General features: G+C 53.1%; 2 protein-coding genes across 11 annotated transcripts in view; one reads left to right on the forward strand and one right to left on the reverse strand.

Moving 5' to 3' along the window:
- Positions 1-413: 413 nt before the first annotated feature.
- LOC141930950 (uncharacterized) lies at positions 414-20,554 on the reverse strand. Of its 10 annotated transcripts, XM_074842495.1 has the most exons (9): positions 20,076-20,554; positions 19,579-19,924; positions 19,369-19,485; positions 18,624-18,820; positions 18,171-18,352; positions 17,389-17,537; positions 15,026-16,498; positions 1,346-1,546; positions 414-1,193 (listed from the first exon to the last, which is right to left on the reverse strand). In XM_074842495.1, exons 3-7 carry the CDS (start codon positions 19,426-19,428, stop codon positions 16,457-16,459), a joined length of 630 nt encoding a protein of 209 aa, XP_074698596.1. In that variant the 5' UTR covers positions 19,429-19,485; positions 19,579-19,924; positions 20,076-20,554; the 3' UTR covers positions 414-1,193; positions 1,346-1,546; positions 15,026-16,456. The 10 variants fall into 10 exon arrangements, with proteins under 10 accessions (XP_074698596.1, XP_074698595.1, XP_074698598.1 ...); XM_074842494.1 differs by lacking the exons at positions 414-1,193; positions 1,346-1,546 and adding an exon at positions 13,756-14,864; XM_074842497.1 differs by lacking the exons at positions 414-1,193; positions 1,346-1,546; positions 15,026-16,498; positions 17,389-17,537 and adding exons at positions 13,756-14,701; positions 14,811-14,861.
- A 49-nt stretch (positions 20,555-20,603) lies between these two features.
- IPO7 (importin 7) overlaps positions 20,604-25,857 on the forward strand; it is a 38,407-nt gene continuing 33,153 nt past the window's right edge. The window contains exon 1 of the mRNA XM_074842486.1: positions 20,604-20,853. Within this exon, the coding sequence (XP_074698587.1) occupies positions 20,770-20,853 (84 nt within the window). The 5' untranslated portion in view covers positions 20,604-20,769. The remainder of the gene's footprint in view (positions 20,854-25,857) is intronic.

Below are 25,857 nucleotides of genomic sequence, written 5' to 3' on the forward strand. Positions count from 1 at the left end.
TTTACAAAGCTGTTGCAATTTTTTTTCTAGATTGGGGCATTTCTGATTGTTTCTACCCAGCTCTGGGAGTCTGGTAAAGGTATGCTGGATACCCTCCCATGTAAATGCAAATTTTTGTTTTGCCTTCTTCCCCTAAGGGAAAAACCATGTCTTTGACATGTAGCACTGCCAGCCAAGGACCTACAGGGACTTGCAGCCTAGTCGTTAAGGCTGCATTGTTGGGGTCTGCCGCTGACAATGGGGCTCTATTTAAGCACTTAAATGCCCATAATGGCCTGTTCAACGCCACCTCCCCCTCTGGTTTACTGACTGGCCAAACAGGAAAATTGTAGGGGGGGGGGGGGCGGGGGGGGGCGAGTTCTGGAAGTAATCTGCCGTTTTTCTAAATCTGCAACAGAAAGCTGCTTAGCAACTTATTTACTTGCTTCTAGCAAGTTACAGTACTACTTATAGTATTTTTTAATATTGCTAACAATCCTGCTTGCCCAGACTGTTCTGTGGAATTTTACCAAGGACTGCTGTGTTCATCAAAACAAAGCAGTTTACTGTGAAAATCTACCAAGAACTGCAGTGTTCAGCAAAATATCACGTTTTTGTCCTCGAGGAACAGGTGTGCTCTAACTATTTGGGCCTCGGTAATGAGTAAAGATAGCCATATACGGATGGTAGAAGTTTCATTGCTTCCCTTAAATAAGATAGCATGAGTAAACCGGCTGAAAAACATTTTTGTTGTTCAAGAAATTGGCTAAGAGAATCTGCGCATGCCCCGGGGAAAAAACAAGGTGAGAAAGACTACGAGCCTTCCTCCCAAAAACCCCTGTAGATGCCCCCCAGGAGGCAATGCACAGGTGCAAAGATAACATAAACTGCTGGCACCAGCCTCTAGAACTAACCCAGCCTTACTCATGCATATGCATATTTGTGTTATGTAATCCGGTGAATATGTACATCCACACTCTATAACGTTTTGGTAAAATGTGCTGTTGGTGTGCAAGCTTTGTGGAGAAATCCCCTTGCACCCCGGCCAGAGTAAAACATACCTGCTTTATAACTCCATTTCGAGTTGTAGAGTCTTTTTCTGCGAATCAAAGGCCACTGCAGATCCATTGCAAGCAGCAGGGAAAACGACAGTACAGCGAGGCCTGTGCTGGTCATTATCAGCATCCCGTGGCGCTGCAGCTTCCAAGCTTCTGCTTGGAAGGAAAGTTCAGTCAGGCGCCAGCTCCCCCACAGGGAGGACAGAGGGAAGCCGGCCTCTGGAGGGAGGTCCCCAGAGCGCTTCCCCCCCGCCCCCCCCCCTCCCGCCCAATACCCCAACACCCCCCCACCCCGAAAAGAAACTCACTGATCAGCTTTTCTCACTCAATCGGCGCTCCGGGGCTGCCACGTGTGCAGTAACCGGCCGGCGCTGGAGCTGGGGTCCGAGTCAGGAACTCTGGACAAATGGGAGCTGGGCACACAAAGCGGCAGCAAAGCTCCCTTCTTTCGCCCCACTCCTCTCTTCAGCCCGCCGTGCCTCAAGATGCCTTGTCTTCTCCAGGAGTTGCTGCTTGGAAGGAGAGTACGGTCAGGTGCCAGCTCCCCCACCCGGAGGGCAGAGGCAATCCGGCCCCCCACCCATACCCCAACACCCCCGTCCCCCCCCCCCCGAAAAAACCTCACAGATCAGCTTTCCTCACCCAATTTATGCTTCAGTGCTTCCTGCAGGGACGACTGCGACGGCCACTCGTGTGCTCCGGGCTCCTGTGCATCCAGCAGGGCCTTGGACCCTCCTCAGCCCCTGAGGTGAAGGCACTTCCCCGACCATGCGGCTCCAGTCCCACCCCCTGCCCGCTCCGCAGCGACGGCGCCCCCCGCCCCTGCCCACACCCCAAGACACCCCCCCCCCCCCCAAAAAAACCTCACAGATCGGCTTTTCTCACCCGATCGACGCTCCGGGGCTGCCACGCGTGCAGTGCCGGCCGGCGCTGGAGCTGGGCTCGGAGTTGGGAAACTCTGGACAAAGGGGAGCTGGGCACACAAAAGCGGCGGCCAAGGAAGCTGCGCCCCTGCTTACAGGGGGCTCGAGCCGCTGCCGGCACTGCGGAGTGCCCGGGCCTGCAGGTCACTGGCCAGCCCCGGACTTACAGGGCAGCCTCTGCTGGCTGCCTACAGCAGCCCGCCCAGCCCCGATTACAGGGCGGCCGAGCGGCTCCTGGGGACAGAGGGCTCCACGGCTCGTGGCGCTCGCCCCGAGTACAGCGCGGGCACGCTGGCAGGTCGCCAGCCAGGACAGGCGGCCACCCAGGCAGAGACCCGGGCCCTGAACACAGGCGGGTCGCACGCTGGCCGCGCTACAGCCACGGGGCTTCGCTCTCTCCTTCGAAAGGAGGGGCAAGGAGGGGCAAGCCGGGACTCGCCCTCCGCTCGCGGGCTCAGAGGGGACCGACCCCCTGTTGCTGCACAGAGCCCTTCTTTCCCTCCCGGGAAGTTTAAGCTAAGCGCACTGCAGCGATTTCAACGGGGGGCCTAAACGAGAAGCTCATTCGCTCGCTCACTCACACCCACAGACACAGACAGGCACACAGACACAGGCAGGCACACACACACAGACACACACACACAGACAGGGACAAACAAAACTTCCCGGAAAAGAGAGCGAGCTCTGTGCAGCCAGTGTCCGGGGAGCCATCCCTTCCCACGAGCAGGAGAGCAGAGCCCCAGACCTGCCCCCCCCAGGACGCACGCAGGCCGCAGGGACTCAACGTGCCGCGGGGCTTCACGGGGTGGCCAAGGGACAAATGCCGTGACACGCCCCGACTCCAGGGGGTCACGCTGGCCAGGCCGCCAGCAGCCAGAAAGCCGCCGGGGCCGGGGCCGGGGACACAGCCCTCCCCTGCTTACAGGGCGGGCGTGGGGTCCGCAGAGCCCCATTTCCCCCTCGGCGCGGAGACAGCGCCGCTCACTCTCCTGACAGGGCCGCCCTTCTCTCCGGGCAGCCAAACCGTGGGGCAAGGTGGCAAAAGACCCTCGGGTGACCCGAGCCCTGCCTACAGGGAGGTCACCCAGCGCAGCGCCGGCCAGGACACCAGAAGTGCCGGCAACGGTCTCGTGCGACCGCAGCCCCGGTAACAGGGAGGTCCCCTTTGTCCAGAGCTCCCTTCTCTCGCCCCACTCCTCTCTTCAAGCCCACCGCTCCTCACGATGCCTCGTCTTTCTTCTCCAAGAGGAACTGCTTGGAAGGAGAGTGCAGTCAGGCGCCAGCTCCCCCACCCGGAGGACAGCGGGAAGCCCGCCCTCGCAGGGAGGTCCCCACAGTGCCCCCCCCCTCCCACCCATACCCCAACAACCCCCCTGAAAAAAACTCATGGAACGGCTTTTCTCACCCAGTTGCTGCTTCACTGCTCCCTGCAGGGACGACTGCGACGGGCATTCGGCTGCGACAGGCTCCTGGCTGCGTCCAGGGGGGCCTTGGACCCTCCTCAGCCCCTGAGGTGATGGCGCTCGCCCGACCACGCGGCTCCAGTCCACCCCCAGCCCGCTCGGTGGCAACGCTGCTCCCTTCGCCCCAGCCGGCGACAGCACTTCCCCCTCCCCCCCCCGTTAGGCGGCGACGGCACTTCCCCCAGGCGGCGACGGCGCTACCTCCCCCCCCCTCCGCCCAACCCCAGCCGGCGACGGTGCTCCCCGGCCCCCCCCCCCCAAGCGGCTCCATCTCCCTGCTCCCCCCGTGGCAACGGTGCTCCCCCCGCCCTCATCCGGCGACGGCACTCCCCGCCCCCCCCCCCCCCACCCGTGGCAACGGCGCTCCCCAACCCCCCCCCCCCAGCCGGCGACGGCACTCCCCGGCCCCCCCCCCAGGCAGCTCCATTGCCCCCCACCCCCCCCCGTGGCAACGGCGCTCCCCCGTCCCAGCTGGCGACAGAGCTTCCCAACCACCCCCCCCACCACCACCACCCCCTCCCCAGGCGGCGACGGCACTCCCCCCCACGCGGGTCCCCCTCCCCTTCCCCGCTCTTTGCGGCTCGGAGCGCCCTTCTCTTTCCTGCACTTGTTGCTCAGACTTCCTCAGCTCCTCCTGCTGCTCTCTCTTGCCTTGCGGGTCCTTCTGCACGCGATGTTTGTCTCTTCTTTCTGCTCCACCACCAGCTGTTGCAAGGGCAGGAAGACGCCGGCGGGTCTGAGAGGGACGCCGGCCCCCGGACAGAGCCCGCCACTGCACCACCCGAATCTCAGCGCCCCCTCCCCCCGCCCCGCCACGGAAAAACCTCACAGATCAGCTTTTTTCACCCAGTTGCTGCTCCAGTGCTTCCCCCACGGACGACTGCGACGGCCACTCCTCTGCTCCGGACTCCCGGCCGCGTCTGGCGGGGCTGCACCCGCCCCCTTCCCCTCAGGCGGCCGCTCCGCCCCTCACAGCGGCGCGCGACTTTCCCGCCCTTCCCCTTCCCACAGGCGGGTCCCGCCCCCTTCCCCTCAGGCGGCCGCTCCGCCACCACAGCGACTTTCCCGCCCTCACTGTCTATTACCTGGGCTACAGTACTTCATTTCTTGTGGCCTTTCTGAGATATAAGCATTATACATCAGGCATCTTTTTAGAGCCAAAGGCACCTTCACACACACCACTAGCGAGCAAAACTCCTGGAGATGGGAAATTTAGAGCAATGCAGGTTAAGGAGATAAGAGAGAACATTATTACATAGCCACGACTGTTGCGAGTGCAGTGGAAATCATATGTCAAACAGTGAGCCAAAGTCAGACAAGTAGCATAATGACAGCTCGGAAAAGCCCTGCAAAAGACACCGAGGACGAGGTGATTGCTTTATCTCCCCACATCGGTGTGTAGCTCGGGGGGATGTGGGTGGAATCACACCTAGCACCAAGCAGCCCAACAAGGAGGAGCGGGGAGGGGTAAGAATTGCACCACCACAATCCACCCCGTGACTAAAGTCAATTTATCTTGTCCATAGAGTGGCAGTGGCAACTGAGGCACGGACTCTCCATGAATATAATATTAAGAATATATAAAGCCATTGCTTATAGGTTATGTGGTGTTGACAGACAAGGGACACCGCATCCCAGTGTCAGCACCTTCTGTAAAAACTGCCGCTTTTGGCGGGGGGGGGGGGAGGGGGGGGGGGCCTTGCAGGTGGGGGGGCGTGAATGCTGAGTACAGAGATCCACAGTCGGTTTTCCAGATAGAACACTGTGCCGGCGTTAATACCGTTTTTAAAAGTGCCAGCCAATCCCATGGGACCAATTGACATCCATGAGCGATTGCCTCCAGTATACCTGTTGTAAATGAGTTTAAGTCTGTCCTCATTAACGGTCTTCTGTAGTTCTTTAATAACAGAAAAATGCAGTCCTTCACAACGTGGCTGACGTCCTGGCTCATAAATTACAGGAGCAACAATCTTTCTTGCCATGTCCATATCCCCTTGCGCCAAGGCTTCTTGCCTCACTTTTACCCACGATCATCCCCAGCTAAGGGAGGACAGAGCCCAGGTTGTCTTTTAGGATTTACAGTGTCAGGGTCTAAAAGATTATCACAGTCTAGAGACCCAGCATATAAATCTTGCTCCCGGGGTTCAAAATATGCGTCCTTGCCCTCTGGGTTCTCATTCTCTGTGTTAACAGTCTGGCCGCGTTCATTATTTTGTCTTTTTATTATCTCAAAATCTGGACCTCAAAAAAAAAAAACCTGCTTTATTATCTGCAACCTCATTCCCTCGGGTTGCACAGTCCCACAGTCTTACTCCTGCTTTATCCCATATCGGAACAGTGAATATAGTAACCGTGGCTGCTACCCACTTTAAAATTCTCTTCAAGGCATGCAGATTAATATGCACCTTATATTTAGCTAACAGTCTTTCCATCAGTGCAAGCACTGACTTTTCTTCCGAGGGTATTGACCTACCCATCGCTTCCCCACAGCTCACCTTGCTCACACTGCAACGGTGATTGATGCCGGCTCCCGCTTCCTTTCAGCAGCTACCTAAGTTCTGTGGGGTTTGCCACCGCAGTGATCCAAGCTAATCACACCTATCGCCGCCTCACACGGGGCACCATTTGAGGCAACTGAGGCACAGACTCTCCATGAAGTCCAGAAGGAAAAAAGAGACTTTATTGTTACAATGGTACATACTTATGCTCTGGGATGCTGTCAGTAAAGCTCTTACTTCATAGTTACCAAATCAGCAATTACACAGCTATCAACCTTTTCTCCTATCAGCCTAAGACCACTCTAACATGCCCTGTGCAGACCAATCACCCTCTCGTTCACGCGCTGTTTTCGCAGCAGTAACTTCTCACAATTCAGTACTTTTCCACAGTTCAGTGTTGCAGCTGTCCGTTGTTTTTCCCTGCCACCATGGCACTACACAGCAGTTTCTTATATTTCTTCTAAGGCCTGTTTTTCATCAAAGCCTAGCTATTTCTCAGAGGCTGTGCAAGGCTGACAGGCCAATGCCTCCCACAAGCGACAGTGTGGTTGCCTCTTGCCTCTCTGCCTATAAACAGAGAATGCCATAATCCAATTATAACTGAAGGCAAGTTTGTGTTTTGTTAGCTGCTATTAAAAAAAAAAAAAATATTTTAGGGAAGTATACACACAGGGATGCTTTTGTAACTGAGTGATCTGTTTAACCATCCTCCAAACCTTAATATACAATACTATTAGAAGTATTAAACATATTAAAGTTGGAATTAGGAAAATCAGACCGAGTGAAACATGGAATTGAACAGTCCTGGTGGTGGTGGTGACCATCCAGATAAGCTTTCCCACCATCGATGTTCTTCAAGGAAAGAAAAGAGAGCTGTCTCTAGGCGGGGGGGGGGGAAGGCTGAACAGGTTACCCCTTAGGATGCAGGATAAATCCATCTCATACTGAGTTTGTTTTACTCCATTGTTGTCTCTAGCATCCCATGCTAGAGGTAGGGGGGGTGCATCTAAAATTGGTGAAGGTTTAAATGGGTGCTGTAATGCTAGTGGGTCAAGTATTAATAGGCATTTGTAATTTAGATATGTTTTTAATTCGAGTATCAGAGTTTTAATCGCTTCTTCATGTTCTGAATCCCAACTCCACGGTTTTCCTTTTTGTAAAAGCAAATACAGTGGACAGGCAATGGAGAATCCAGGTACCTGTTTTCTCCAATATCCTAAAGTACCCATTACAAAGCTGTTGCAATTTTTTTTCTAGATTGGGGCATTTCTGATTGTTTCTACCCAGCTCTGGGAGTCTGGTAAAGGTATGCTGGATACCCTCCCATGTAAATGCAAATTTTTGTTTTGCCTTCTTCCCCTAAGGGAAAAACCATGTCTTTGACATGTAGCACTGCCAGCCAAGGACCTACTCGGACTTGCAGCCTAGTCGTTAAGGCTGCATTGTTGGGGTCTGCCGCTGACAATGGGGCTCTATTTAAGCACTTAAATGCCCATAATGGCCTGTTCAACGCCACCTCCCCCTCTGGTTTACTGACTGGCCAAACAGGAAAATTGTAGGGGGGGGGGGGGGGCGGGGGGGCGAGTTCTGGAAGTAATCTGCCGTTTTTCTAAATCTGCAACAGAAAGCTGCTTAGCAACTTATTTACTTGCTTCTAGCAAGTTACAGTACTACTTATAGTATTTTTTAATATTGCTAACAATCCTGCTTGCCCAGACTGTTCTGTGGAATTTTACCAAGGACTGCTGTGTTCATCAAAACAAAGCAGTTTACTGTGAAAATCTACCAAGAACTGCAGTGTTCAGCAAAATATCACGTTTTTGTCCTCGAGGAACAGGTGTGCTCTAACTATTTGGGCCTCGGTAATGAGTAAAGATAGCCATATACGGATGGTAGAAGTTTCATTGCTTCCCTTAAATAAGATAGCATGAGTAAACCGGCTGAAAAACATTTTTGTTGTTCAAGAAATTGGCTAAGAGAATCTGCGCATGCTCCGGGGAAAAAACAAGGTGAGAAAGACTACGAGCCTTCCTCCCAAAGACCCCCGAAGACGCCCCCCAGGAGGCAATGCACAGGTGCAAAGATAACATAAACTGCTGGCACCAGCCTCTAGAACTAACCCAGCCTTACTCATGCATATGCATATTTATGTTATGTAATCCAGTGAATATGTGTTTCCACACTCTATAACGTTTTGGTAAAATGTGCTGTTGGTGTGCAAGCTTTGTGGAGAAATCCCCTTGCACCCCGGCCGGAGTAAAACATACCTGCTTTATAACTCCATTTCGAGTTGTAGAGTCTTTTTCCGCGAATCAAAGGCCACTGCAGATCCACTGCAAGCAGCAGGGAAAACGTCAGTACAGCGAGGCCTGTGCTGGTCACTATCAGCATCCCGTGGTGCTGACGGCTGCAGTCTCTGTTGTGGCATAACTTCGTCAGCCAGAGCTTTCTGGGGGGAGGCAGAGTCCACGACCCCCACGGCTCCCGCAATGCCGACACAGCAGCTGAGGTACTGGCACCCACGGGCACACCGCCCCCCAGCCCGGGGCAGTCCCTTGCCAGCTCTAACCCCCCGCTTTCCTGCCTTCCTCCACCCTGCAAGGGCATTTCAGACGCCCTCTCGGACTGTCCCTTCAAACCACCGAACCACGCAACCCTGTGCCAGCACGACCACTGAGCCCTAAAAGCCCTGACCAGCGCAAATTACCTTCTCCTCTTCTTCAGGAGCGCTGCGGCCAGAGTAAAGCAGCAGGCACTCGGGATGGCCTTGCAGCCTGGGGCTACTTTCTCACGCCTGTGGTAGTTCAGGGCCCTGGATGTGACAGTTGTGACTTCGGAAGCAGAACGGTTTGAGGTGGGAAGGGAACTCTTGCAGGTCATCTGGTCCAACCACGCCCTGGAACTAAAAAGTAGCCACAGCGAATGTGGTGGTTTAGCCCCTGCCGGGGTCTGAGACCACGCGGCCGCTACCCCTCCCCCACAAAGGGAGTGAAATACAAAGCCCCAAGACTGAAATAAGGAAAGGTTTAATACAACAATGCAATAGCAACACAACCAACAACAACAATAACAGTAATAGTGATAGCAATTAACAGAGCAAAATAGCTACCAAATACAGCAGTTTGAAGCACGATGTACAAAACCACGAGCGCACCGCGCTCCGGAGCCAGGAAAATGTGACCTGCCAGGATGTGACCAATAACCGGGCTAGAGCTCCCCTCCCACTGCTGGGGAAACTTAACCCTATCCTGGTTAAACCAGGACAGCGAACAAAAGAGGGGACGATTTAAAAAGACAGACAGGGCATTAAGGAAAGAGAAAAACTCACTAAAAAGACACCGAAGGGAAAAAGAACATTTTAAAAGCAACAGGCATTGCTGAAATAAAGGAAAAAATGATCACACAGGGACACCGAACTAGAACAGAGGTACAGAAAAGAAAATTTAAAAAGCGGCAGCACTAAGGAAACATGAAATAGCGACAGCAAACTAAAAGACGTAGAATGAAAATTTAAAAAGCGGCGACACTAAGCGCAGAGATGGAAGATGAAAAAAAGGAGGGAGAGGCAGGACAAAAGTGCAGAGAGAAATGAGAAAAGGGAGCAGTAGGACAAGAGAGAGAAAGTGAGAAAAGAAGGGAGAGCAGGACAGAAGAATAAAGAAGAGGAGAGGTCTAGGAAAGGGGCGGGGGCGGCAGAAATAACAGCAGCATGGAAAAAAGAGGTCCAGGAGACGGGCAGGAAAGGACCGGGACGCACAAGACGTGTGACAGGGCCCTGAAGGCCAGGACTCACTGCAGCTCTCGTTCTCGGCACTGCTGGGAGAATTTGACGGGTCAGATGCTTCTTTCTCCTTCCTTCCTCCTGCCCCTCTTCTTCTTCCGAAACTCCAGTCGCCTGCCTGTCCTCCCCCTAAAAGAATACGCGGGTGTCTCTCAGCTCTTACAAGACCAGGCTTCCGACACATGCAGCCTCGCTTGCTTGCGCACTACGTGGCCGTACCGCACTTGGGGTGACGCACGCAGACCCTGGGTGCACGCTGGCGGTCTGACTGTGAAGAGGGCTCCTTCCTCACGCAGAGAGGCAGGCTCTCTCTTCCTGCACTGGGAGGCGGGTGCTGCACAGATGGTCTTGACTTTCTCTTTCTTCCCTTTTCTCTGGTCTCTCCAGCTTCAGCCGCGGCAGCTCCTGGCCGCTGTCCACAGCCAGGAAGGGCTCTGCCTGTCCCTTTTTGCCCCCGTGCCGTGAGAAGCGCAAGGCCAGGCAGAGACACCCCACACAAGCCCGAGGTGGGCGCAGTCAACGGCACCCCAGGGCAGGAACAGACAAGCGCAGCCTCAGCATGGCCTCTGGAAGAGGGAAAGAAGCAGCACTGACCATTATTGCTGTAGATCGCACGCGGACGGAGCCCCACCTTCCACCTCCCACTGCGCAGCAAGGCATCACAGACCCCATGGACACCTACCAAGGTGCATGTCCCGTGCAGAGAGCCCACGGGGCACCACAGAGACGTGGGGAAGGCACCGCATACAAGACAGAACCACAGACACCACAAACGACACAAGGACACAGACACAGGCCAGAACATGCACGTCCTGTGGGACAGACCCTGCTCTCTTCCCCCAGACTTAAGGAAGCCTAAATAGCCCTCTCCACAGCCCTGATGGTAGAGCCTCTGCTGGCCCCACCCTACCCACGGCTTTTGCCCCTTGACTTACCTTTCAGAGAGCACGCTCCAGAATCCATCCTCATCAGGAGCACATCATCTCACTGGGATGCTCCTGCATTCAACAGGTTCCTCTCCATCACCCGCAAGACAGAGCGCCGCCAGTCACCGCAGACGTGGAGTTTGGCCTGGTGCACGCCGGCCTCCCAAGCTTCGGGGTCCCATACCACCCTGACCCCCACCCCCTCCTTTCCCCCGCAGCCCCCAGGGCCCTCCCACAACCCTCCGCCTCTCACCTGCCTGCAAAACCAGACAAACTGCATTCTGCTTTTGGCCCCCAAACCAGCTGCCTTAGTGCCTCTTTCTGAGCCCAAAAACCTGCCTGCTGAGCCTCTTCACAAGTCCCAAAAACGCACGACTTGACCTCTGTTTCTGAGCCCAAAGCCACACAACTCCGTCTGTTTCAGAGCCCCTCAATCAGCCACACGCGTCTGTTCTCAAGTCCCAGGAAGGCAAAACGTTGCCTCCATTTCTGGCCCACGGCACAGCCCACCCCGTCTGCTCTCTGACCCCCTCCGCAGTCCCCACGGGCGATGCCGAGGGGTTGGGGGAGGGAATGCAGCCACCCCACAGCCCTGCACTCCCAGAGCCCCAAAGGCAGGTTTGGGGAGCGCTTGGGGATTGCGGCACTTCCGGGGACCGCTACCGCGCATGCGCACTGCCGGGGCACGGGCACACCGGTCCTGGGGGAGCCGCGGGCAGCCCGCGGGAAACCGCACGAACCCGCCCCAAAACCGACCCTCGCGCTGCGCCGCGGGGCCGCGCCGGTAGCGAGGACTGTGCCGTGCCGCGCGCGCCCGGGAGCGACGCAGCTGCCGGGCAGCCGAGTGCGCGAAAACTACAGCTCCCACCGTGCACCGGGGAGCCAACATGGCCGACCGGAAGCCCCGCTCACGTGACTACAACACGAGCCACGCCACCTACGCACCCGGAAGCCCGGCCTCGCGCGGCCCCGGGAAGCGCCGCCGCCGCCCGGCCCCGACCCGGAGCGGCTTCTGCCGCCGGTCCCGCCGCACCGCGCGGCACCCCCGTCGCGGCTTTCCCCGGCAGCCGCCAGGCGACCGACCGCGCGGCCCCGCTCCCCTTCTCTCTGCTGCTCCCTCGGCTCGCACCGGCTCCTCCTCCAGCACCGCCCCGGACAGGGAGGGGCAGCTGCCCGCAGCCTCACTGCCCGCCCCTGGGGCTCCTCCAGCCCGGCCCACGCTCCCACCCACCGCTGTAACTACATCGATCAGCACCGGGATTAACCGCCTGAACTGCCCCTCAGTCCCCCGAACTCGCGCTCTAGGAGCTGCCAGTCCGCCAGTCCCGGGGCCACCGCGGTGCATGCGCAGACAGTAAAACTGATTAACTTGACTTTTTTCTTTCCCCAAAAGAGAATGAAATGCAGACATAGTATGAAGATCGTGAGCACTGCCAACTAACGAGGACAGTCCCTGCTCAGGCTGAACCGCCTCCACTGTTGTCAGTAACACAAGAAGCCATACGAGCATGTGATTTTAACCGGGCAGAGAAGACCCCAGAACTAGCGTGTGGCGACCACGAGTGCATGAAGCTGAGAAAATACTTAAACAGAAATACAACAAACATGGGGAACCCGAGGGGTTACCTCAGGGATAAAGGACACTGTCGAACGCCTGCAAGGGGCAGAGGAAGAAACCAGAGAATACTGAAGAGCTGGTCAGAGCAGTGTAACCTTTACCACGGGAGCGCTAGTAACAGCACGCGCGCCTTTCTGCCTTGGCTCCCCAGCTGTCAAAAGGGTTTAACGACCCTTGTCTGGGTCTCGTGCATGTATGTCTTTAAGGACTTAGCACAGGGATGATCTCTGTAGGTGAGTCCATGTCAAATGGAACGGGGCACTGGTTTCCTCAGCGCTACCGCAATACGAATCGTAATTGGTATTTCTGAAGGGTAACTGAGTCTTCACCTGGGAGTTTTAGCTACATACGAGATCTGAAGAAACTCTTGGAGAAAGACTGATCCCGGTGGAAGTGCAAGCTACTTCTCCACTGCGTTTGACATCATGAGGTGCTCGGGCGGCAGCCCGTCACTCACACCTGCAAGGCTTTCGGGAAAGAAGGAAAAGAGCCAGCCAGGCTCTGCAGCCTTTTAGGGAAAGAAAGCGTTAGCCTGACACGTGATTGTCGTTGGTTCCCGGGCATTCTCTGAGAGTTGCCCCCTGAGGGGGGATACTGCCCCCGGCCACCTCCACTCCCACTCGCCAGCACTCACCTGCCAACACAACTTACGAGCTGCAGATGAGCACAACGGGGCTCCGTTGCCTCAAGTTTGGGCACAGGCAGGGCAAACCCTTCCTGAATCGCTCAAGTTTTATTAGAGAAAGTTCAGGAGAAAGGGAGGGAGTGGAGGAAAACACTCCATGGTTGTGGAGTGGCAGCTGCTGCTGCTGCTTCACTTCCTTCACCGAGCTCACGGGTGTGCTGCACTTCTTGGCAACTCGCTCGGGCACGTTCCGGGGTCTGTCTCAACTTTAACGGCATTAAAACAGAAGGTTAAGAAGTGAAGCGGTCGTGCCGATCGTTTACACCTTTACCGGTAGCAGCACCTTGCATTTCTCAAAAGGAACCTTTCCTGCTTTTGCCCCCAACTGGGCAGCAATTTGACCCCAGTCCACTCCGACGAACACCTTCGCTGTGGAAGCGGCACTCAAACTCACAAGTTCGCGGCGGTGACGCTTTCTTTTGACTTTCCTAAGGCGCAGGTTTGCAGCGCTTCTCGGAAGGAGATGGGAACACTGCAGTTACTGACGGCCTCCTCAGCCTCGAGATGCAGAAGGATGGAGGCTGAGACAGTCAGGGAGGGCCGGGGCCTTGTCTGCTCTCAGAAACCCTCCCCACTTTGCTCTGCACACCAGTCCCGTTGCGGAACACGCGCAGCTGCGGCTCTGGCTGGCCCCGACAGCTCGCCCGTCCATCCCCTTGCCAGGAACTAGCGCCCCGCCGGCTACAGCTCAGCCCAAAGCCAAACCAACATAAAATCGCTCCTACGGCGACACCGTCCCACCACCAACCTCGTCTCTGGAAACCGCCACCTGATCTCCCCCTGTTTTGCTGATTAGGGGTATCAATTAAACTCGGACACCGGAGTGAAAAGCGCAGGCATCTTTTACTAGAAATAACTAAATAATGTAACAGAATAATACAGAAAACATACAGTAAGAAAACACAGAATAGTGCACTCAAACAAACAAGAAAACACAGGGTAATGCATCAAATCATTACTACCCGAGAGAGAGGGAATAGCGATTAAGAAAGACCCATCACCACTTGCACCCGTTCCCATCATCCAGACCCGCAGGCGCTGGGCAGCCCCGGTTACAGCGAGGATTTGGAGAGCCTTTCCCGGCAAGTGGGAAGTCCTACGCGGTGCGTCCACCCGTAGGTGAGGCTTCCAAAGTCGCTGTGAGCGGGTCCAGCCTTATATACCCAAAAATCAGCAAGCCAGAATAGCTGGCACCTTTGATTTGAGCGGAAATATCTGGTTTCAATCTCACATTAGATTCCCCCAGAGCCTGGCCAGGGCTCAGGGGAGAAGCTAAGGGAGTTCCTCGGCTTATCTAATTGCATTAGGCGCAAGGTCTCGCATCAGGCCACAGCGACAGACAACGGTCTCCATGACCCTGTTATTTTATCCACACACAAAGAAAGATAAATATACATTCAAGATAGCTACGTCTTCCATACGTATCTCGCTAATGATTACATACTGAGTTAGCAACTTCGGCTCAGGGCCTGCTGCTCAGGCTTCAACACTTCCACTTTTTACATCAGAACTGTGCAGATGCTGAAAGAGAAGCATTCAGAACAGGGGAAACCACCTCCAAATCCCTGCTCCCAACTGCTCTTCCCCCGGCATGCCACACAGCCTCAAAGGACACTTCGGGTGGCTGCAGAGCCCTCCCGCTCCCCACAGCTGGTGCGGCCACATCAAACTAAAAAAAGGAGTTTTCAGACAACTTCAGGAAGTCGAGTCTACTTCAGGTGGATTTAGAGCAGTTTCTAAAACTCTGGGGAACTGCCAAGAGCAAAGTACCTGCTCGAGAGGCACAGAAAACACCCCCAAAGGGGCAGGGATGCTTGAGGACTGCTTTCTCTCGCTTCTTCGGCAGGCCGCTGCCGCTCATCCCCCCGCTCGCTCTTACCTTTGCAAGTCCTTCTGCACGTGATGGTCGTCTCTTGTTCTCCACCACCATCTGCTGCAACGGTAGAAGGACGCCGTCGGGTCTGAGAGGGACGCCGGCCCCCGGACAGAGCTCGCCACAGCACCGCCCGAATCCCAGACGCCCTCCCAATCACAACCCCGTATACCTTAACAACCCCCGCCCCCCAAAAAACCTCACAGATCGGCTTTTCTCACCCGATCGACGCTCCGGGGCTGCCACGCGTGCAGTGCCGGCCGGCGCTGGAGCTGGGCTCGGAGTTGGGAACTCTGGACAAAGGGGAGCTGGGCACACAAAAGCGGCGGCCAAGGAAGCTGCGCCCCTGCTTACAGGGGGCTCGAGCCGCTGCCGGCACTGCGGAGTGCCCGGGCCTGCAGGTCACTGGCCAGCCCCGGACTTACAGGGCAGCCTCTGCTGGCTGCCTACAGCAGCCCGCCCAGCCCCGATTACAGGGCGGCCGAGCGGCTCCTGGGGACAGAGGGCTCCACGGCTCGTGGCGCTCGCCCCGAGTACAGGGCGGGCACGCTGGCAGGTCGCCAGCCAGGACAGGCGGCCACCCAGGCAGAGACCCGGGCCCTGAACACAGGCGGGTCGCACGCTGGCCGCGCTACAGCCACGGGGCTTCGCTCTCTCCTTCGAAAGGAGGGGCAAGGAGGGGCAAGCCGGGACTCGCCCTCCGCTCGCGGGCTCAGAGGGGACCGACCCCCTGTTGCTGCACAGAGCCCTTCTTTCCCTCCCGGGAAGTTTAAGCTAAGCGCACTGCAGCGATTTCAACGGGGGCCTAAACGAGAAGCTCATTCGCTCGCTCACTCACACCCACAGACACAGACACAGACGCAGGCAGGCACACACACACAGACACACACACACAGACAGGGACAAACAAAACTTCCCGGAAGAGAGAGCGAGCTCTGTGCAGCCAGTGTCCGGGGAGCCATCCCTTCCCACGAGCAGGAGAGCAGAGCCCCAGACCTGCCCCCCAGGACGCACGCAGGCCACAGGGGACTCAACGTGCCGCGGGGCTTCACGGGGTGGCCAAGGGACAAATGCCGTGACACGCCCCGACTCCAGGGGGTCACGCTGGCCAGGCCGCCAGCAGCCAGAAAGCCGCCGGGGCCGGGGCCGGGGCCACAGCCCTCCCCTGCTTACAGGGCGGGCGTGGGGTCCGCAGAGCCCCATTTCCCCCTCGGCGCGGAGACAGCGCCGCTCACTCTCCTGACAGGGCCGCCCTTCTCTCCGGGCAGCCAAACCGTGGGGCAAGGTGGCAAAAGGCCAGAGACCCGAGCCCTGCTTACAGGGAGGTCACCCAGCGCAGCGCCGTCCAGGGCACCAAAGGTGCCGGCAACGGTCTTGTGCGACCGCAGCCCCAGTAACGGGGAGGTCCCCTTTTTGTAAAAGCGAATACAGTGGACAGGCAATGGAGAATCCAGGTACCTGTTTTCTCCAATATCCTAAAGTACCCATTGGCTGTTGTAATTTTTTTTCTAGATTGGGGCATTTCTGATTGTTCTATTTTATTCAGAGTATCTGGTGGAATTGCTGCGCTTTCAGCAATCCACCAAGTGCCCAGAAATTTCACTTCTTTACTTGGTCCCTCACATTTTTCAGGCAGAATTTCAATTTTTGCTTCATGCAGTGTTTGCCAAACTGTTGCTGCCGCTTCTCCCACCCTGTTAGGAGAGGGTCCTCCAATTAGAATATTGTCTATATACTGATACAGTTTTACGTGTTCAGGGAGTTAAACTGTCCATAAAAGTTCAGCAAGTGCAGCCTGAGAAATTGTGGGTGAGTGTTTCTACCCCACTCTGGGAGTCTGGTAAAGGTATACTGGATATCCTCCCATGTAAATGCAAATTTTTGTTTTGCCTTCTTCCCCTAAGGGAAAAACCATGTCTTTGACATGTAGCACTGCCAGCCAAGGACCTGCAGGAACTTGCAGTGTAGTCCTTAAGGCTGCATTGTTGGGGACTGCCGCTGACAATGGGGCTCTATTTAAGCACTTAAATGCCCATAATGGCCTGTTCAACTCCACCTCCCCCTCTGGTTTACTGACTGGCCAAACAGGAAAGTTTTTTTGGGGGGGGGGCGGGGGGGCGAGTTCTGGAGGTAATCTGTCGTTTTTCTAAATCTGCAATAGAAAGCTGCTTAGCAACTTATTTACTTACTTCTAGCAAGTTATAGTACTACTTATAGTATTTTTTAATATTGCTAACAATCCTACTTGCCCAGACTGTTCTGTGGAATTTTACCAAGGACTACTGTGTTCATCAAAACAAAGCAGTTTACTGTGAAAATCTCCCAAGAACTGCAGTGTTCAGCAAAATATCATGTTTTTGTCCTCGAGGAACAGGTGTGCTCTAACTATTTGGGCCTCGGTAATGAGTAAAGATAGCCATATACGGATGGTAGAAGTTTCATTGCTTCCTGTTATAAGTAGTTTTCTCAAATTGATGTGAGTCAGAGCCAATCAAAATTTCAATTGTTTACTCAGCAAGCGGCAACAAGCAAAACAGCGCTGGGCAGCCGGGGAGTCCTTGCTCCACCAACGGCACGCACTCACTTCCCGAGGGTCCGTTTTTTTTATATCCTCCGCCTTCCGGTATCTGTGTCTCTTTGAGAGGTGTACCCTGCGTCTGCGCACTTTGCAGCTAGGGGGTCGCTCCATCCGGGTCTTCCTCATGTCACCAACTCCTCGTATTTCCTGCTTTCCTGAGAGTGGCTCACAAAGCTTTAGTTTATATCTTACAGAGTACAGATACTACCCCTTTGTCCTTCTTCCCTTCTCCCTCTTTTCAGTCTTTTGCACAATAGGAGTCCTTGCTTCAGCATTTCAACTTAGATAAGCACTTGCAGTCAGTTAGTCGTTACACAATGTAATAGTTAAGATTAAGCTTAGGCCTACATAGTTTATGGAATAACATGTCACAAGCTCCCAGCATCTTTAATGGAATTTGATGAACGAACAGTTTACTGTCTATCACACTTCCCTTAAATAAGATAGCATGAGTAAACCGGCTGAAAAACATTTTTGTTGTTCAAGAAATTGGCTAAGAGAATCTGCGCATGCTCTGGCGAAAAAACAAGGTGAGAAAGACTACGAGCCTTCCTCCCAAAGACCCCTGTAGATGCCCCCCAGGAGGCAATGCACAGGTGCAAAGATAACATAAACTGCTGGCACCAGCCTCTAGAGCTAACCCAGCCTTACTCATGCATATGCATATTTATGTTATGTAATCCAGTGAATATGTATATCCACACTCTGTAAGGTTTTGGTAAAATGTGCTGGTGGTGTGCAAGCTTTGTGGAGAAATCCCCTCGCACCCCGGCTGGAGTAAAACATACCTGCTTTATAACTCCATTTCGAGTTGTAGAGTCTTTTTCCGCGAATCAAAGGCCACTGCAGATCCATTGCAAGCAGCAGGGAAAACGACAGTACAGCGAGGCCTGTGCTGGTCATTATCAGCATCCCGTGGTGCTGACGGCTGCAGTCTCTGTTGTGGCATAACTTCGTCAGCCAGAGCTTTCTGGGGGGAGGCAGAGTAAAGTCCACGACCCCCATAGCTCCCGCAATGCTGACAGCCACACACAGCAGCTGAGGTACTGGCACCCACGGGCACACCGCCCCCCAGCCCGGGGCATTCCCTCTCCAGCTCTAACCCCCCGCTTTCCTGCCTCCCTCCACCCTGCAAGGGCATTTCAGACGCCCTCTTGGACTGTTACTTTCAACCACCGAACCACGCAACCCTGTGCCAGCACGACCACTGAGCCCTAAAAACCCTGACCAGCGCAAATTACCTTCTCCTCTTCTTCAGGAGCGCTGCGGCCAGAGTAAAGCAGCAGGCACTCGGGATGGCCTTGAAGCCTGGGGCTACTTTCTCACGCCTGTGGTAGCTCAGGGCCCTGGATGTGACAGTTGTGACTCCGGAACTGCAGAACGGTTTGAGGTGGGAAGGGAACTCTTGCAGGTCATCTGGTCCAACCACGCCCTGGAACTAAAAAGCAGCCACAGCGAACAAAAGAGGGGACGTTTTAAAAAGACAGACAGGGCATTAAGGAAAGAGAAAAACTCACTAAAAAGACACCGAAGGGAAAAAGAACATTTTAAAAGCAACAGGCATTGCTGAAATAAAGGAAAAAATGATCACACAGGGACACCGAACTAGAACAGAGGTACAGAAAAGAAAATTTAAAAAGCGGCAGCACTAAGGAAACATGAAATAGCGACAGCAAACTAAAAGACGTAGAATGAAAATTTAAAAAGCGGCGACACTAAGCGCAGAGATGAAACATGAAAAACAGGAGGGAGAGGCAGGACAAAAGCACAGAAAGAAATGAGAAAAGGGAGCAGTAGGACAAGAGAGAGAAAGTGAGAGAGGAAGGGGGAGCAGGACAGAAGAATAAAGAAGAGGAGAGGTCTAGGAAAGGGGAGGGAGGGGGCAGAAATAACAGCAGCATGGGAAAGAGAGAGGTCCAGGAGATGGGCAGGAAGGGACCGGGACACACAACACGGGTGACAGGGCCCCGAAGGCCCAGGACTCACCGCAGCTCTCGCCCTCGGTACTGCCGGGAGAATTTGACAGGTTAGATACTTCTTTCTCATTCTTTCCTCCTGCCCCTCTTCTTCTTCTGAAACTCCAGTCACCTGCCTGTCCTCCCCCTAAAAGAATAATACGCGGGTGTCTCTCAGCTCTTACAAGACCAGGCTTCCGACACATGCAGCCTCGCTCGCTCGCGCGTTACGCGGCCCTACCGTGCTTGGGGTGACGCACGCAGACCCTGGGTGCACGCTGGCGGTCTGACTGTGAAGAGGGCTCCCTCCTCACGCAGAGAGGCAGGCTCTCTCTTCCTGCACTGGGAGGGGGGTGCTGCCCACATAGCCTTGATTTTCTCCTTCTTCCCCTTTCTCTGGTTTCTCCAGCTTCAGCCGCGGCAGCTCCTGGCCGCTGTCCACAGCCGGGAAGGGCTCTGCCTGTCCCTTTTTGCCCCCGTGCCGTGAGAAGCGCAAGGCCAGGCAGAGACACCCACACAAGCCCGAGGTGGGCGCAGTCAACGGCACCCCAGGGCAGGAACAGACAAGCGCAGCCTCAGCACGGCCTCTGGAAGAGGGAAAGAAGCAGCACTGACCATTATTGCTGTAGATCATCCCTGGTAGTTGTCCAGGGGCGGCACCGGCGCTGCAGTTCCGCGCTTTGCGACCCGAGCAGCTGCCGACAGCGCGCAGGGTGGGGGGCGGCAGTGTTTCCTTACCTGGAGCCAGCGCCGAGCGGGGCCGCCCCGTCCCGGAGGCACCTCAGCACCGATCGCATCGCCGGGACCGGCGGGCGGCAGCGTAGGGTGGGGGCGCCTCCGCAGCTCCTGCGCAGCAGCCCCGGCTGTGGGCCGGCGAGCGGTAGCCGCGCCGCGCCGCGGTTTTTCCGTGCAGACGGGCCGTCCCGCGCCCCGAGTCTGGGATCGCGCTTTGGGGCAACCGCACGCCCGAAACCTCCGGGTTGGTGAGGCAAGCAGCATACGCCCCGCGAGGCGGCGGGCCAGGCACCGAGCCCTTGCGCGGAGGGGGACCCGAGCGGCGGAGCGCTCCCAGGCCCGGCCCGGCCCGGCCTGGCCCGGCGCTCCGCTCCCCGCAGCGTAGGGGGGACCGGCGCGGTCTCCCCACTCGTGCGCGCGCCGCCGCCCGCTTCGGTCTGGCGGGCGGGCAGCGGCGGGGCGCGCGCGGCCGTTGCCTACAGGTCCCGTGGCGCCGCGCGGTGCGGGGCGGGGCGCGGGCGGCGGAAGGGGCGCCGCTCCCTGGCGGCCGCGGGGGGCGGCTCTATCCGGGCCTTTGGCGCTTTCCCTTCCTTTCGCGCCGGCGGCCGCTGTGAGGCGGCGGGTCCATGTGCGCACGGCGCGGCGCGGCCCCGGCCCCTGCCTTCCGTCTCCTCCTTTTCCCCCCGCCGCCGCCGCCATGGACCCCAACACCATCATCGAGGCCCTGCGGGGCACCATGGATCCGGCGTTGCGGGAAGCTGCCGAGAGGCAGCTTAACGAGGTGAGGGCGCCGACCGGGGCCTGGGCCGGGGCCGCGGCCGCCGTGATACTGGAAAGCGGGGCGGGGGGGGGAAGGGTGCGGGCGGCGAGGTCGGAGCAGGCCTGTGTGAGGGGGAAGCGGGGTGGGGGTGGCAGACCGGGGCCGAGGGCGCCGGGAGACGGAGCTGAGGGAGCGGGACACCCCATCCCCCACCCCCCTCGGCCCCATACACACACACCTTCTCGCGCTCTCTGAGCCCCGTCTCCCCGCGCTCTCGGCTCCTTCCCGCCGCCGGGCCCTGCCTGGTGTCACGACGGCTGCAGGCCGGGCCCGGCCGCCCGACTCGCATTGTCCCCGGCACATGGCAGCAGGGCCTCCGACAGGGGCCAGGCCAGGCCATGCCGTACCGGGCGGGGCTGCTCAGAGGGGGGCGGGGGGAGATTTAGCGGCAGAAAGCGGTCGGTGTTGGGGAGGAGGCCCATGTTACCAGTCCTGTCGGTAACAAATTACATCCATTGTCTTGTTGTTCAGCCGGTGAAGGGATAATCTATAGAGGGATGTTTAAAATTGTCGGTGGCGCAGGCCCCCGGTGGCTCAGAGGCTGGTTCCAGTCCTGCCTGGGACTGTCTAAGGACAGTCTTGGGATGTGGAAGGCAGTAATTTGGCGACGGGAAAGGAGGTAGCACGACCCCCATCGCTTTATAAGTAGTGCAGCCTGTTAGTGTACGAGTGGCCTGTGCTGAGTTCAGAAATAAATCTGATAACCTGGCGTTATTTAGTGTTCGTACAAATCCTTTGGATTGCGGGTTCGGCAGTGCTGTCAAGGCAGGTGTGTGTGCTTTTTGGGTGTAGTATTGGCACGTGCCCAAAAGACCGAGGAAGACAGGGTTCCCCAGGTATGTCATCCGCTTAGACTACATGCACGTGTCATATCGGAATAGAACAAACCCAGCAGGCCCTAGTTCCACAGGTTTCAATTTTGGAAGAAGGTTATATTTTTGTTCTACTTAACTTCACCTGAAAGGTGATAACTTTTCGTTATTGATGAGACACAGTCATGGCACTTTTAGACATTTTGGAGAAAAGGTGTTCTAGTGTTTGACTCAGAGAAAAGGTGATAGCTTGGTGGAGGAGGTGAAGTATAAACCTGTGTGATGCCTTTACTTGGTCTTTTCTACAAACGCTTTTCTTGGTTGCTCTCGAGCAGACTTTAAGCTTGACAAAGTGCATTTAGTGCAACAGATGTTCATTAGAGCTTAGATAAAGGTGGGCCAACTGTTCTGCTGGTGGTAGACAAACTTTCAAAAACTAAAGGTATAGCTTCTCATATTATAAAAACGTATAATTAGCTGAATTCTTGCATGTCATTTAATAAGTGAATGGCGAATAAATACTAGGTACATTTGAAATCTCTGTAAAACTACTCAATGTTTAATTGAGGTTTGTATAAAGTAATTGGCTGTCTTTCCTGTATACTCTGGTAAAAACTATTTTAGTGTTTATTAATTTAAGCAAAAAATGAAAATAATGTAACTGCCTATAAATACAGTTATATGAAATCTTAAGCTGGCCCCAAAATGCAATTTTTTTGTGTTCTGTGCATGTCAATATATATAGTAACTTTTGAAATCTATTTTAGCTATTTTCTGCAGGTATTGAGTTGCTGAATATGCAGGAAATTATGTTCTCTGCCAGTCGGGGTCTTCAGCAAATGACTAACTCTTGCATGAAGGACCATGCTAACCAGCAACTGGCTTTTGTTCACACTTTTGAATCAAAACATCATGGTCTGTCATGTACTACACAAGTGTTAAATTGGTATAAAATCCAAATAACTGTGCCCATTTAAAAACACCAGACATTATTGAACTACTGCATAAGAATTCTTTGTTGTTGGAAATCACTGCTATTTCACGGACATTTTGTGATAAACATATTTGTTAAACCCTACATCAGGAAACATTTGTACATATATGTAACTTAGTCACATGCATGGTCTTGGGTTTGCATAGTTTTGCTCAAGCTAGTTAATCTTTTTCTTGCAGGATACTTGTCTGTATTTGTTAACTGTTCAGGCAGTTGTGTTACCAGTTAATATTTTGTGTATGGGGGTTTCTTTGTCTGTAAAGATGAAATAATCCAGCAGTGAAAGCCATTCAGTTTAATAGTTGTCCTTGATTGACCTTTTAGTTGACCTTTAATTTGTCCGAAGTGCTTCTGTTGGGCTGATGAGACTGGTTTTTTAATAGAATGGTCATTTTACCTTGCCAGAAAAGAACATGCTTCAGTCAATAACTGATATCCTAATTAATGGAAGGGTTGAGTATTTAGATCCATGTTCATCATACCCTATCAATCAACCAAGTTTGCATTGACTGGAGAATAACTGAAGTGTACGATTCTTGATTTGTCTGGGCTTTGATATTTTTCCTTTGACTGTGGTTAAGTCATTAATTGTTCTGTGCTTTATTTCTTCTTTCACTAAGTTTTATCAGACTATATTGCCTGCACATAAAATGCTGTGAGAAATTTTAGAGTTGAGATATGCTAAAAAAAAAAATGCAGATATTTACTTTCCTCACTGTGAAAATAAGTTATAGAGAAGGATACCACTGGCTCTTACAGCCGACAACTTCTCGTGTAATTTCTAGCTGATGAGGTACCCTGAGGTGTCTGCCCATCTCTGTCCCTGTCTTAGTGAGGAAAGCTGTGTTGTACAAGGAGTTGCAACCAGACTCTTTAAGTACTCTACTGAAAAGCAGCAAGAAGACACTGTTACCTTTTGAAACAGTCTTTGTACTGCGTGTATAAAGTGTTTCCCAGAAATGGTGATGAAAATAGATATTTTTAACTATGCAGCTATGGAATGACACTCTGAAAATAATACACAGTCTTGTTTCGTCTTTTAATATCAACATATTTATAAAGGCACAGTTGCTAGATAATACTTTCCTTGCAGGTTTCTTCTTTGTCGTTCAAGAGAATTTATAACTTAACTGTTACGTGTGTCTTGTAAGTACCTGAGATAAACCCCAGTGCGTATGAGCTATTAAGACATTATTTTAGACTAACAACCCAATTTGTAACTTTTTTAAAAAAAAAAAAAAAAAAGCAGTCCTCAGTAACTCATACTTTTTTTAAGTCCAAGCTTAACAGAGTTTGTTTAGGAAAATGTTATCCTGAAAAGTGTCTTTCAGAAGTTATGTTTAAGCTTTTTCATGTTCTCTAATATAAGTGACAGGGAATGGAGGAACGCTTTAGTTTGTTGACTAGTCACTATAGCATGCCATCAGTTTCGCAGAATGCAGTAGGGCCTTGTTCAGTGTGGTTCATTGCCTGCTTAATAGATACAAATGTCAGAGCGATGGAATGATTAAATTAAATGATTGAACTCCAAAGTACTGGAAGCTTTAGAGTGAAAGGTTGTCAAAGCAGAAAAAGCAAGCTGCTTATTACACAGTGTCTTTCACCCAGGAATTTCCAAATGCTCAAATGCTGTGTTTTAGATGCTTTGGGATAGGTGTTTACAGTGTTACCCCTATCTTGATTTTTTTTTAACCTTTTCTAAGTAACATGGTCTTCATGTATAACACCTACAGCTATATATCGTAGGGTGAGTAAGAACAAGAACAGAGCATGAGTTTCCTGGCTCTGATCATGGGTTCTCTTTTCAAGTTGTTAGTACAACATTTTACTGAAAGTACTTGATTATTTTCACTTCCCTTAGCTTCGATCTATGTATTTTGGTGTGTGCTAGATGAGAGATGCTTTGGGAAAGGATGGTTTTAAACTGTATGTATGGAGGCTGGTCCAACACCAGAAATCCCCTTGGGGGCAGTAAGGAACCAAGGGAGCTTTGTCTTCATTAGGAGAAAGTTACTCTCTTGATGCATGTTAACCAGTACAAGGTAAAAACCTAGCAGACAGGGAAACTTGCCACTTTCTCATGACTTGGCAAATAGTTAGTGTGTGTGCTTAGCTAGCCTTTGCTAAGAGCATGTTCCTTTTTTCCTCTGTGAACAGAAGAGCAAATAGGCTTCAGAATGTGCAGACAGTATTCTGGTGAAATGAGCATCAAGGATGTTTGCAAGATCTGATAGCATGTATGTATTTTTTGAGGACCATATACATACCATATACATTGTAGCTGCATAAGATGTGGCAGAACTAGATTGCAGAAAGTTGAGGTCAGAATGACTTCCACACCTGCTGACTTCTTAGAATTGAGAGAGTGCTACAGGGCAGTCTGCTGAATCAACATGGCCTTCCAGTTCCTGACCTTACCTTTCTATAAAAAAACCAAACTGTTTCATCTTAGTGTAACAGTTGTGTTCACTTAGTCATTTTCTGGTCTTGATCAAAAATTGCATGTAGATTTTTTTCAAAATTGAAATGCGGGAGATGTGTTGAATTAGTATTTTTTTCAGCTTCTTTATAAATAAATTGTAGCCTTTATTTAAATGTGTGTTACTTTGAATAACTAGATAAATAAACTGGGGTTCTAGTTCAGCAATATATAATAAGCATCGCCCTTCTGGTTTGCCTTTTTGATAACAGAAAAGGAGGTACCTATAGTAGTGTGTCTGTTTACAGTATGTTAAATTCTTAATGTCCAAGAAGAATGCACAGAGGTCTTTTTACCTGAGGCGAAGCTTCTTGTTGTTATGATTTAGTGGCATACAGGCTTTGTGTGAGATAGGAATAATTCTAGTATTAAATATAAATGTAACTGACTTCAGTGAGTATCATTACTGGGGGAAAAAGTGCTTTTCTGTATCCTAATTAACGGTTGATAGTTCACATGCCATGAACAGGTCTCTTTAATGTTAATTTCAAACTTCATTTATATTTCAGGTTATATAGCTGGCATTACACTTCTCAAAAGTGTGTTTTAGCACATGGCTAATACCCTGCTAGGAAAAACTGCAATGAAATACTCAGAAAGATTCTAATTTCTGGAACACTGATTGATATTAACAGACAGTGGTGCAACGTTTGTGGTCTGATAGAATACATTCCTCAGCT

The sequence above is a fragment of the Strix aluco genome, chromosome 16, assembly GCF_031877795.1.
Source record: "Strix aluco isolate bStrAlu1 chromosome 16, bStrAlu1.hap1, whole genome shotgun sequence".
Classification (NCBI taxonomy): domain Eukaryota; kingdom Metazoa; phylum Chordata; class Aves; order Strigiformes; family Strigidae; genus Strix; species Strix aluco.